The sequence below is a fragment of the Bos grunniens genome, chromosome 11 (genome assembly GCF_055505025.1).
Source record: "Bos grunniens cultivar Pamir isolate PY7600 chromosome 11, Bosgru_T2T1.0, whole genome shotgun sequence".
NCBI classification, from domain to species: domain Eukaryota; kingdom Metazoa; phylum Chordata; class Mammalia; order Artiodactyla; family Bovidae; genus Bos; species Bos grunniens.
Window position 1 is genome coordinate 59,125,188 of NC_141175.1, and position 13,227 is coordinate 59,138,414.

Here is a 13,227-nt window from a genome sequence, read left to right on the forward strand (position 1 = left end):
AAGTTACAAGGACAAAGAATGAACTAAAAGTGTAGGTAAAAGACCTTTCATTCTTCCAGTTAAGCTCTGCAGTTCCTCTTGGAGAAGCATCAAAGGATGGAAAAAAGATCAGATGAGGAAGAAGTACCCTCCTCATCTGGTCATGGTCCCAGGCTCTCTCCAATCTGTCTGAACTCAGAGAGAGGCTCTCAGGCATCTCACCCTGTCTTCTGCATCTGTTGAGCTAAATGCAGTAGGTATGCAGAATGAGAATTGATTTGTCAGTTAAGGGTGTTTTCTGGAAGGAGCAGGCAGGGTCCAGGAGCCATGGGTCCACATGGTCCAGGGGCCACGAGCACTGCGACCATAAATTCCAGTTTGCTCGGAACAGACCTAGTTTATACCTGTTGTCCTAGCATAACAATTAGAGCATCCTTTCACTCTCAGATGTGTCCTGTCTGAATATTATATTATATGGTCACCCTAGCCACCGGGACTTGACATGGTGTCTTTTTTTTCCCCCCACAAAATTGCTTTGACTGTTCCCCTGGGGTCATTGACAAGGTTGTTCTGGATTCAGCTTTCCCATTCTCAAGGCTAATGCTTCTAAGGGGCTAAATCTGCATCCCAGGAATGTGAAAGAAGTTAACTGTTTTAACCCTAATCACCTGTGGTTTATGGCTCTGCATGGGGCATCAGGCAGTGACCTGTAATGAGCTCGCTATTTGAAAATCATCTGGGGAACTTGTTAAAAATAGAGATGCAAGGGCCCATGGCCTGAAATTCTGATTCCGCACATCTGAGAATCTATTTAAAAATGAGAAACAAAGCTTCCCAGGTGGTTTGAACACTGAAGCCAGATTTGAACCCACTGGTGAATCATCATTCTTCAACCGCTGGCTGGAGTGGTCCCTTGTTGCTATGGAAACCACTGTTCTACCCCTCAGCCAGACTGAATTTTACTTTTTTTTTTTAAGTACACATCTGTTTCAAAAATAGAGGACATTATTTTATGGAGAGAAGAGTATTTTCTCTTTTAAGACATTTAGAGAGGAAAAGCAGAGCTCCTAAAAGGCAGAAAAATTTCTAGTCTGAAACCAAATTCAGCAGAAAGCAGGCGTCCCTCACTGCTTTAGTAAGACAAGAAAGAACCAGTGAGCAATTTTTTTCTGAAGCAAGTTTCAGACTGTCGGGAGCATCCTTCAGGTTAGCTGTAAGGTGCCTGGCTGGAGGCCTGGGCTCAGGGGCTTCCCTGGTGTTCAGAGGGGCTGATGGTGACCGGCCAAGATGGTATCAAGACTCAGGAGACTCCGGCTGGAGAGGGACCTGAAAAAGGATGGCCCTACAGAATTACCATCAGAATATAATTTACACACATGGCTGAGTGGCCAGGCAGCCCGCACTGAGCCACTCTGGTAAATATACCACACTGATGCTCTATGTCTGAGCTGAGGAAAGAGCAGTAATCTGTCCTTTAGGTGCAGAAGCAGAGAAGATGGGGTGGAGGAAGGCGCCTGGGAGAAGGCTTCTATAAGCCTCATGTGGTCAAGCTGGCCTGATGAATTCAGAATTTAGCAATTCCGAGTTCTCTTTTAGCTTAAACACAAAAGCATAAAATGATTGTCTCGAACAGAATGATCTTGGAATTCACTGCTCTTTGCAAATTCTGATATCTGAAGATAAAACAGCAGAATTTCCCCTCCAAAGATACTCCCTGGGATTCACTGCTTTGCCAGCAACTATTGTACTAAGATGGACAGGGACCCTCCAGGTACCAGCGGTAGAAGCAGCGAGACACTTCACTATGATTCTGTGTTACATAAGCAGCTGGTCCTTCTCTGAAACAGGAATCATTCCCTTTTGGTTCTCCTGTATCCCTGCCAACCTATGTCTGCAGAACTCCTTGACTTTATGTGGATGGTACTTTTCAAACACTCATCCCCGTGTGCTGTATCTTTCTCCCAGAAATGCCCCTAAAGTGCTTCTCCCTGGGCCTAGAAAACCCAGCTCAGTCCCTTGACCCAGCTCACTGTCTACACACTCCATCCCACCATCCGCCGGAAGCCCGTGGAGCACCAAGATCAGTATTCAAAATCCTTTTCCAAATCCTTTCAAAGCTCTACCCTCTCTTTCCCCAAAACTCTCACATCACCATCTAGGACTCATAGCTTCCCTTTGGAAATACAACTCACCTCCCAACCCCTGGGTCTCCCCAGACATAAGCGTAACTGTCTTTTCTCCATCCTCCACCAACTGTAGACCCCTACTCTACATTTGAGTTTGGGGGAAGCAATTTTCACATGGGCAATCTGCTGAATTTGCTCTACAAGTAAACATCTACTAATTACATTTTTCAGGGTTGAGCACATGATAAGAAACTGACACAATGACAAGGAGAATGTGATGGAAGAAGAAGCTGGGAAGGAACACAGAGGGCCTTTGAACAGGGCTGGGTGGGAAAGAGAAGGAAGTAATGACTTACATCACAATACCCACAGATTTGTGTTTATTTCAAACCTCCTCTACTGTATGATATTTGTTTTTCTCTTTCTGACTTAGTTCACTCTATATAAGAGGCTCTAGGTTCACCCACCTCACTACGACTGACTCACATTCATTTTTTATGGCTGAGTAATATTCCCCTGTATATATCCACCAGATCTTCTTTATCTGTTCATCTGCTGATGGACATCTAGGTTGCTTGCATGTCCTGGCTATTGTAAACAGTGCTGCGATGAACACTGGAGTACATGTATCTTTCAGAATTGTGGTTTTCTCAGGCTATATGCCCAGTAGTGGGTTGCTGGGTCATAATGAATATATATGAAATCTAGGAAAATGGTATTGATGAACCTATTTGCAAGGAAGAAATGGAGACGAAGATGGAGAGAATGAACTTGTGGACACAGAGGGGTAGGGAAAGAGTAGGGTGAATGGAGAAAGTAGCATCTCTCTCTCTATATATATATACATACACACACACTATCATGTGTAAAATGGATAGCTGGTGAGAAGTTGCTTTATAACATAGGGAGCCCAGTCTGGTGCATGATGACCTATAAGGGTGGGGTGGGGTGAGGGGAGGGAGGCTCTAGAGGAAGGGAATATATGTATAATCATGGCTGATTCAAGTTGTTGTATGGCAGAAACCAACACAACACTGTAAAAAATATTATTTTTAAAAACCCTCTTCTACTCTAATTACTGCTACTTCACATAGTGTCCTCCACATTTAAACCACTCAACTTATTCTAGGACCCTGGGTTCCTTCCCCTAGATCTTCAGGGTCATGTGAACCTGAAGTGCACCTGCTCACTCAGCTAAGTCTCTGCACCTGTCTATTTAGGTGACTCTCCCAGTGCATGCTGGGAAATTGCAAAGAAGTGTCCCATCGCCGCCCCTCCCCTCTTCTCTGTGTCCAAGGTTTATGCTTCAAGTAACTTAGAAGTTCTTAACATGAGAACCACAGGTGAGCTTCAGGGGCTCTGGGAATCTCTTGGTATTACCTAAATCATTTGCGTGTGTGTGTGCACGCGAGCATGCAGTTTTCTGAGGGTAATATTCACCCTTTATCCCCTCAGCTTTTCAAGGGGACCCCAGCTATACTTAGCCTGTCTCTGGATGAGTTACAGCCATGTTGGTCAGGTCCCAGGACGATACCTTGGAAGCAGCCATCACTGCCGCTGTGGCCGCCACGTTCAAGCCTCGCTTCCCAAAGTGCACAAGGGCATCGTAACTTCGGTCTTTCGCTTGGACCAGGCAATCATCAATTTCCTGGCAAAGGAAAACAGGCACTCTGAGTTGGAAGGCCAAAATAAACCTCTATTCTTTCTCCCCTCTCCTGAGCGCTGAGCTTGGCAGCTTGCTCCATCACTGATTCTCGCTGGCACTGCCACTAATTGGCTGTCAGACCTGGGTGAGTGCTCAGCCTCTACACACGGTTCTGTCTTCTGCAAAATGAGGACAGTGGCGGCACCTAACTTGTGGAGCACGGTGAGAATTCATTGTTGTTGTTTAGTTGCTAAGTCCTCTCTGACTCCTTGTGACCCCAAGGACTGTAGCCCGCCAGGCTCCTCTGTCCATGGGATTTCCCAGGCAAGAATACTAGAGTGGGCTGCCATTTCTTTCTCCAGGGGATTGTCCCAACCCAGGGATCGAACCCGTATCTCCTGCATTGGCAGGTATATTCTTTACTGCTGAGCCACCCTGGAAACCCCATGGTGAGGACTACATGTGCTCATTCCAGGAAAGCACCTTACACAGTGGCTGGCTTCAGTAACCAAGAACCATTGTCATCTTCCTTATGTCAAGGAGGTAAAGCCCCAGGATCTCTGAAATTCTATTATTTCATAGCAATTTCATACAATATCCAAATTCCTCCTCATGTGTATATCGATGGGAGAGATTAGGATGCAAAAAGAGATAGGGGATATTTTTATTGATAGAGGAGATCATTTTACAGATAATTAAATACAAACAGAAACCAGAAGTCAACTACAAGGTAAAGGTGAGGTGGAAGAGAAGATTGAGGTCTACTTAGGGACCAAGAGCAAGTAAAATATTGGTTTAGTTCAAATTTGGATCAGTGCTGGCTCATTCTTTTCGTTGTGTTTGGGTTGTTGTCATTGTTTTAGGAAAACAGCCATTCTGTAATCATAGGAGCAGAGTTCAGTCAATGACACTTGGCCTCTGTCTCATCGGAAGTTCAGCACATTGGTGCACTTCCTTCACTTTGAGGCATACAGGTGGGCATTCACCCCCTTGCCTGGTCCTTGTTTAAAATTCCTTGGGAAGTCACAACACTCAGTTTCCATTGGCTGACTCTGGAAGTGATTCTTGGCAGCTCTTAAGAGTCAGTGGAAATTACATTAGTGGCTTCAGGGTGAAGTCCAGTGTTTAGAGAAAGGGAAGTAGGAAGAGTAGAGATTTGATAATGAGGTGGAGGCAGGGATTACCCTCTGAGACAGTAAGTGTTGTGTCTTAGTTCCTAAAGGGCATCTCAGAAATGGCTACAGTAACCTGTACTGGAGTACCTCCAACTGATGTACTCAAAACCTTGCCCTGGAAACCCAAAGTGTACAACTTTCAGAAGCAACAGAAACAAATATATCAAGCCACCTATAGTAAAAAAAAGTTGGCTTAAAGCTCAACATTCAGAAAACTAAGATCACAGCATCTGGTCACATTAATTCATGGCAAATAGATGGAGAAACAGTGGAAACAGTTGCAGACTTTATTTTTGGGGGCTCCAAAATTGCTGCAGATGGTGACTGCAGCCATGAAATAAAAAGACGCTTGCTCCTTGGAAGAAAAGCTATGACCAGCCTAGACAGCATATTAAAAAGAGAGACATTACTTTGTCAACAAAGGTCTGTCTAGTCAAGGCTATGGTTTTTCCAGTGGTCATGCATGGATGTGAGAGTTTGACTATAAAGAAAGCTGAGCTCAGAAGAATTGATGCTTTTGAACTGTGGTGTTGGAGAGGACTCTTGAGAGTCCCTTGGACTATAAGGAGATTCAACCAGTTTGTCCTAAAGGAAATCAGTCGTGAATGTTCATTGGAAGGACTGATGTTGAAGCCAAAACTCCAATACTTTGGCCACCTGATGCAAAGAGCTGACTCATTTAAAAAGACCCTGATGCTGGAAAAGATTGAAAGTGAGAGAAGAAGGGGACAATGGAGGATGAGATGGTTGGATGGCATCACTGATGCAATGGTCAGGAGTTTGAGTAAACTCTGGGAGTTGGTAACAGACAGGGAGGCCTGGTGTGCTGCAGTCCATGGGGTCACAAAGAGTCAGACATGACTGAGTGACTGAACTGAATTGATAGTGCTCTTAATTCATATGGTAGAACCTTACCACACAACCAGTTCAGAAAGTCATATAATATCATTAATGAATTACAGAATGCTGGACCCAATAATCCCACTCTCAAGAATTTATTCTAAGACAAGAAGTCAATAGAAGTTGATTGTATACTATGCGTGGTGATGTTTGTGGGTCCTTATGGACCCACAAGTGGAAAAGGATGTTATGCAAACATGTTTAAGATTTCAGAAGACAAGTAATGCATCTTTTCAGCTTTTTGTAGTTATTGTCTTCGGGTTTCGTTTTGGCTTTTTGGTGTGTGTGTGTGTATGGTTAACATTTTAAGGAAACATTACATAGACTGCATTGAATGAAAAAAGGAGCTACCAAACAAATTAATAAGACAGAGGTCTTTTATTTTAATGGTTTCTGCATCTATTATTTCCCTTAGTGTCTCGGTGGTAAAGAATCCACCTGCCAATGCAGGAGACACAGGAGATGTGGGTTTGATCCCTGGATTGGAAAGAGCCTCTGGAGGAGGAAATGGCAACCCACTCCAATATCCTTGCCTGGGAAATCCCATGGACAGAGGAGCATGGCAGGCTACCGTAGGACATGACTTAGCAACTTAGCATGCATGTGTCTCTTACTGTATGAAATCTTAACAAAACCATGGAACAATCCATTGAAAACAAATCTGACAAATCAGGTTCAGAGGAGATGTTAAACAAAAAACAATTTAATAGACAGTGACATTATCTTAAAAGTAGCTTCAATTTCTTTTCAAGAGGTATAAGTTGTAATTCCTCCGTGTATCCTTAGATATTGTTGACTCCTTCCTGCAATTTCTCCCTATCTTATTTTTTCCATCTCTGTATGTTTATGCTAAGTCGCTTCAGTCGTGTCCGACTCTGTGTGACCCCACAGACAGCAGCCCACCAGGCTCCCCCGTCCCTGGGATTCTCCAGACAAGAACACTGGAGTGGGTTGCCGGTTCCTTCTCCAATGCATGAAAGTGAAAAGTGAAAGTGAAGTCTCTCAGTCGTGTCCAACTCCGAGTGACCCCATGGACTGCAGCCTACCAGGCTCCCCCGTCCTTGGGATTTTCCAGGCAAGAGTACTGGAGTAGGGTGCCATTGCCTTCTCCTTTACATCTCTGATATTAGACAAATCTACATTTTCATTTCAAGGATGTATGGGAAGCAAAACTTTGAAGCAAAACACAAAAGGTAAATTGAATGAAACAAATTATTATGTCTATTCTCATTAACACACTTATCAACTGATAACTTATAAAGCATAAAAATAGCAGGTATTTCATTTGTAGTATACATTTTATCATTGATCAATAAAGCACATGTACTAGAAATTTATTATATTCCAGTCTCTGTTGTAGCTATCCAGGCACAAATTCAAGTCTTTTCATCTCTCTAGGCTTCAACTTTCCTGTTTATGTTAGGTTTTTAAAAATTTATTATTTTTATCTTTAACATTTATCATTTTTATTTTTTTGTCCATGCTGAGTCTTGGTGGCTGCTCAGGCTTTTGTCTAGTTGCAGTCAGCAGGGGCTACTCTGCAGCCGTGGTACATAGGCTTCTCACTGCAGTGGCGTCTCCTGTTGCAGAGCACAAGCTCCAGGGCGAGCAGGCTTCGATAACTGCGGCACATGAGCTCAGTAGCTGTGGCTCCTGGGCTTGAGAGCACAAGCTCAGTAGTTACGGTGCATGGGCTTAGCTGCTCCTCAGAATGCAGGATCCTCCCAGACCAGGGATCAAACCTGTGTCTCCTGCACTGGCAGGCAGATTCTTTACCACTGAGCCAGCAGGGAAGCCCTGTACTCAGTTTTTAAAGTATTTTTTAGTAGTATATATAAAAATTCCATTTACAAAAGGACAGGTGCCGAGCCTGATGAAAGAAATTCAGTTTGGGGAGTTGAATTATGAGTGAATTTTTTTCTGTCTTTTGTTTCGATGTATGGAAATGTTTTACAATAATAGTGATGAATAATATCCTTTTGAGAATTTCACCAGGTCATAAAAATAGACTTAAAAGAGAAAGATTAGAAGGAACAATTTTCGGGTAGGGGGCAAATAAGTCAATCAAGAGTCTCCTTCAATAAAATCATATGTCTTTTTTTTTTTTTTAAATCACTTAAATTTTTTTTTCACTCACTCGAAGGAATGAAAGGCAGAACAACACAAATTACCTTTTCTTTTGAAGACAGTGTAGGATGTACAAACTTCCTGTAGAGGAGGCTGGAGCCTTTTGTGTAGGGAGACAGCAGCCAGGCTACAAATGCTATTTTTAGTTCATAATAGAATGGAAACCTGGAGAGAGAGGAGAAACATACACATTCCATTAGGTTTTCAGCAACTCTGCCCTGAGCCTATGACAGAGAGAACCTGGGAGCACAGATAGCTCTCCTGCCTGCACACAGCCTGGTCCTCAGATTCCCATGAACGTGTGTGCACACACACACATCCGAGGTACAAGCCCAGGGCCTCTTTTGAAAACCAGTTTCTTTTCTGTGTGTGTGTGACCTCAGTATGAGGCTTGTAGGATCTTAGTTCCCTGAGCAGGAATTGAACCCAGGCACCTAGCGGTGAAAGCACAGAGTCCTATCTATGGGACCACCAGGGAGTTCGCAAAGCCCGTTCACGTTTTCTTTTGTTGTCAAACAAGCTAGGGACCCAGGGTCTCTCAGCAGTCACTCTATGACTGTGCCTGACAACAACTGGTGCTTTCTGCCAGGCTCCGTTCACTTTGGCTGGAGCCGGAGCTCCTGCAGGCCCAGATGCCACATCCACCCTCGCCCGAGTTCCCACTCATTCACTCTTTCCTGGAGGCCAAGAAGAGACAAACACTTGGAGGATTCACAGCAGGGCTGAGCTGACAAAGAATCTCCACTTAGAATGAAAGCCTCTGTTCCTTGGCTGTCTTCTTAGTCCCCAAACAGGCTGGACAGGAGCCCAACTCGCAGGAAAGAGGATGGTACTTACCCTGCTCAAACCAACAGCAGACTTGGGGGAGGGGGGCAGGGAATAGAATATAAATAGTAAAATACAGGAAAGCCTGGCGTGCTGCAGTCCATGGGGTCGCAAAGAGTTAGACATGACTAAGCAACTGAACAAGTACAATATATATAACTGCTTTATATACATATACGTATGTATACTTATATATATACATATATGTATATACTCCCTGAGAATCCCTTGGACAACAAGGAGATCAAACCAGTCCATCCTAAAGGAAATCAGTCCTGAATATTTATTGGAAACTGAAACTCCAATATTTTGGCCACCTGATGTGAAGAACTGACTCATTTGAAAAGACTCTGATGCTGGGAAAGATTGAAGGCAGGAGAAGGGGACAACTGTTGAGGGCCAGAGTGAGGTACTCCGCCCGTGGCAAAGGTCATGAGGAAGGAGGCTCGACATACACAAAGGCGGGATCGAGCCTCAGGAGTCCCCCTGGAAATCCTTGAGCATCTACCCCCATAATCAGAGCCTGCCTACTTTACTACTTTGTGCTCTCACCTACACCTCTGACTTTACGGGGGGCTGTCCCCCACCACCTCTTTCGGAGAAGGAGTTAATCTAGAGCTCCAGTTAATCAAAACTCCTGGGCGTGACAAGAGTGTTTTAACCTACAAACTCCTCTGAAGGGTCTCTGGCCTGCCTGACAGGCTTGTCCGGCCACATGTGATTGCTCACAGCCTCCCAACCATGAGAGGCACGAGATGCTTTAAACCTTCTAAAAACAGGTTCCTTAGAAAAGTTAGAAAACTATTAGTATAAGTATAATGGGCTGATTAGAAATTGTATTGGTGAAGGGTTTTTCATTTGTTGAGCCAATGTTTGTTGCTAAGTCTCCATATCCCCTGCCCTTACACACATTAATGAACATATAGAAGAAATAAGTATTAACCTTTGATATTAATCACATTAGACCTTAGGCTAAGTAAATTCTTTCCTTAACTAAAACCCACTATACCCTCACCCTGTAGGAATGTAACTTTATTTGGGTGGCGTCTGTTTTAAGAATAATCACCCCTGGAGAAATAAGTGTCCTGGTTGACTGACCACTGTCACAAGGAGAGGGTCATAAATTGTCAGCAGGCCCCCTGGCCAGAAGATGATGTAATACCCCTAAGACCTCTGTATACATTTGTATGAAGCACCTGACTTTGATAAAAGTCAGGACTGCTGACCCTGCGTGACTTTTGCATAACATCTCAGTGTATAAAAGTAGACCATGGAAAATAAAGAATTGGGATCAGTTTCTCGAAATACTGGTCTCCCCATGTCTCCCTCTCACTCTGGCTGAGTCTCCATCTGGAGCGCGGAACCCACCATGCTTACTAATTATGCCTGGGCTTCTAAGATCCGACCGGGGAGGCCTCAGTGTCTCCTCTCCTTCAGGAGAATGGAAGGACGCCTGTGACCTACGTAAGTGGTGCAAACTTCTTGTCTTGAAGTTTTATTGGTCTCCCGCGTAAACCAAGCTACTCAGCCTCTTTTCTCCACTGAATTTTCCTACTGCGCTATCCTTATTCTATTACTCTTTACATCTTTAATTAATATCTAATTGAAGCTATTGTATCCTGACCCTCGCCGACGCCGTCCCCGCTTCGAATACCCTGGATCAGCCGGGGCTGGACCCCAGCAGACAACAGAGGATGAGATGATTGGATGGCATCACCGACTCGATGGACATGAGCTGGAGTAAGCTCCGGGAGTTGATGATGGACAGGGAAGCCTGGCATGCTACAGTCCCTGGGATCGCAAAGAGTTGGACACAACTGAGTGACTGAACTAAACATATATATATATAGTTTCAGGTGTACAGCAAAGTGATTCAGTTGTACACCTGACACTAACACATCATTGTAAATCAACTATGCCTGCATGCTAAGTCATTTCAGTCATGTCCGATTCTTTGCCACCCCATGTAGCCTGCCAGGCTCCTCTTTCCATGGGGTTCCCTAGGCAAGAATACTGTAGTGGGTTCCCATGCCCTCCTCCAAGGGATCTTCCCGACCCAGGGATCAAACCCTTGTCTCATATATCTCCTGCTTTGGCAGATGGGTTCTTTACCACTACCGCCACCTATACTTCAATAGAAAAAAACCTAAATTTTAAAAACCAACCTCAGGCAAAAAGGTTTTGATCATTCTGGTATCAAAAGAAAAAGAGTTCAAGGTACAGATAAAATATAACTCTGAAGTTTAAAGTTCTGGGTACTATTCACTGATGTATCCCATAAACTCTTCGCCAGCACCCATATGTGGCAGTTGGTGCTGAGCACCACGAGGACACTGGGGAACAAAGAAGACCTGAGCCCTGTTCTCTTGGAGCTTCCAGTCTAGCAGGAAGCACAGACAAGGTTCTGGCATCTTCGGAACTGACAGTCCAGTCAAGGAAACAGAGATTGCTCAAATCAAGACAATTAGTGTAGAATAACATCCTGAGACAAGCACCATCAAGGGTCTCTGTTAACCCATATGGTACTTCTGCACATGTGAGAAAAAGCCCAACCCTTCGACTGGATGCAGTCCTGTGAGCATATGACTTGCAAACAGGGCTTTATCTGAATTTCAGCTCCACTGGCCAGGTATCTTGTGCTATGAACAACCTGTGCAACCATACTTGGCAGGTCAAATGGGTATTAACCAGGTCTTTTTATTTTTTGTATTCTGATGCTTTGACATCTTGGGACCTTGCTGATGGAGAGACTGCCTCTCTCATGGACACCACAATACAGGCTCCTGCCCACACTTCTTTCCTCTTCTTCCTGATCTGCTTGTGTGACTCTGCATGGCACACTGTGCCTCTAGGGATCTGTGTATCTTTTTAAAAATATTTATTTATTTATATATTTGACTGTACTGGGTCTCCACTGTGGCACACAGGATCTTCAGTTGCAGCATGTCAACTCTTAGTTGCGGCATGTGGGATCTAGTTCCCTGACGAGGGATTGAACCCAGGATCCCTGCACTGAGAGTGTGGACTCTTAGCCACTGGATGACCAGGGAAGTCCCTTGGGATCTGTGAAGTTAACAAACTTATTCCTTCATGATAGTCATTTCTGTGTCTGCATGTCTTGTGCTATGCTGTGCTTAGTTGCTCAGTTGTGTCCAACTCTTTGCAACCCCATGGACTGCAGCACACCAGGGTCCTCTGTCCATGCGGATTCTCCAGGCAAGAATACTGGAGTGGGTTGCCATGCCCTCCTCCAGGAGATCTTCCCAACCTATGGATCAAGCCCAGGTCTCCTGTACTGCAGGCAGATTCTTTACCGTCTGAGCCACCAGGGAGGCCCAAGAATACTGGGGTGGGTAGACTATCCATTTTCTAGGGGAACTTACCAACCCAGGAATCATACCAGGGCCTCCTGCATTGCAGGCAGATTCTTTACCAACTGAGCCACCAGGGAAGCCCCTCTGCATGTCTTACCAAACTTAAAAACAAATCCTGGGTACCATTCAAACATGATGCTATGAGGGAACATGATACTTGGGCAGGTTTGAGGCATCAGAAAAGTAAACCCCTTCCAGGCCATCCTCGTGTAAGAGGGCAAACACAAACAGTAATTTCTAGCAAGACATTTCAGAGGTCTTTAACTCTCACATCACTCCAGACAGCAGCTCCACCCACCCCTTCTTTCCCCACCCTAGTCCACTCCTTCTGCTCTTGGCAGGCCCTTCCTGAACATTCTCCTAGCAACTAAAGGACACTTTCATGTCAAGATCGTTTAATGCTTCACAGCCAGAAAAGAGAAGGAGCTGAAGGAACAGAGATGTGATCCTCTCATATTTGAACACTCTGGTGATTAACAATGGAGGAAATTTGGTCTTGAAAACAAGTATTTGTTAGCCCCACGGGGTAAATGAGCCTGGCAAGCTCAGGCACCAATCCAAGTTACACAGATAATCCTAGGGGGAATCTGTCACACTGTGGCTCTTTTGTTTATTATGTAAGAGATGTGGGTTGTTTTTTTTTTTTAATAAGTTGTGTGTCCACATAGTTTAAAAGATTCTAGAAGTCCAAAAGGGGACATAGCAGAGTCTCTTTCCCATCTTGGACCCTTTTCCAAAAGCACAAAAGCATCATCAGTTTCCTGTAGATCCTTCCAGAAGTGGACTGGGGCTAAGATATACAATCATGTGGGTATGTAGAACACCTGCAATGCTCCCTACACTCACTCAGTGGTATTCTCTGCTCTCCTTCACACCACACCTTGCTTTCCCCACCACACATCCAATTAACAGGACACTCCGGTGGCTTCAGCAATAACGTGAACCGTGAACTTCCAGATGTTCAAGCCGGTTTTAGAGAAGGCAGAGGAACCAGAGATCAAATTGCCAACATCTGTTGGATCATTGAAAAAGCAAGAGAGTTTCAGAACAACATCTACTTCTGCTTTATTGACTAT

The 13,227-nt window shown here is 44.4% G+C and overlaps 1 protein-coding gene across 16 annotated transcripts in view; it reads right to left on the reverse strand.

The window, feature by feature from the left end:
* The window catches only part of REEP1 (receptor accessory protein 1), a 136,750-nt gene that overhangs the window by 34,423 nt on the left and 89,100 nt on the right, over nt 1-13,227 (reverse strand). For all 16 annotated transcript variants that reach the window (XM_086326592.1, XM_086326588.1, XM_086326585.1 and 13 more), the window contains exons 4-5: nt 7,997-8,117; nt 3,640-3,753 (exon numbers count right to left, since the gene is read on the reverse strand). In XM_086326592.1, coding sequence (XP_086182718.1) covers nt 3,640-3,753; nt 7,997-8,117 — 235 coding nt within the window. The remainder of the gene's footprint in view (nt 1-3,639; nt 3,754-7,996; nt 8,118-13,227) is intronic.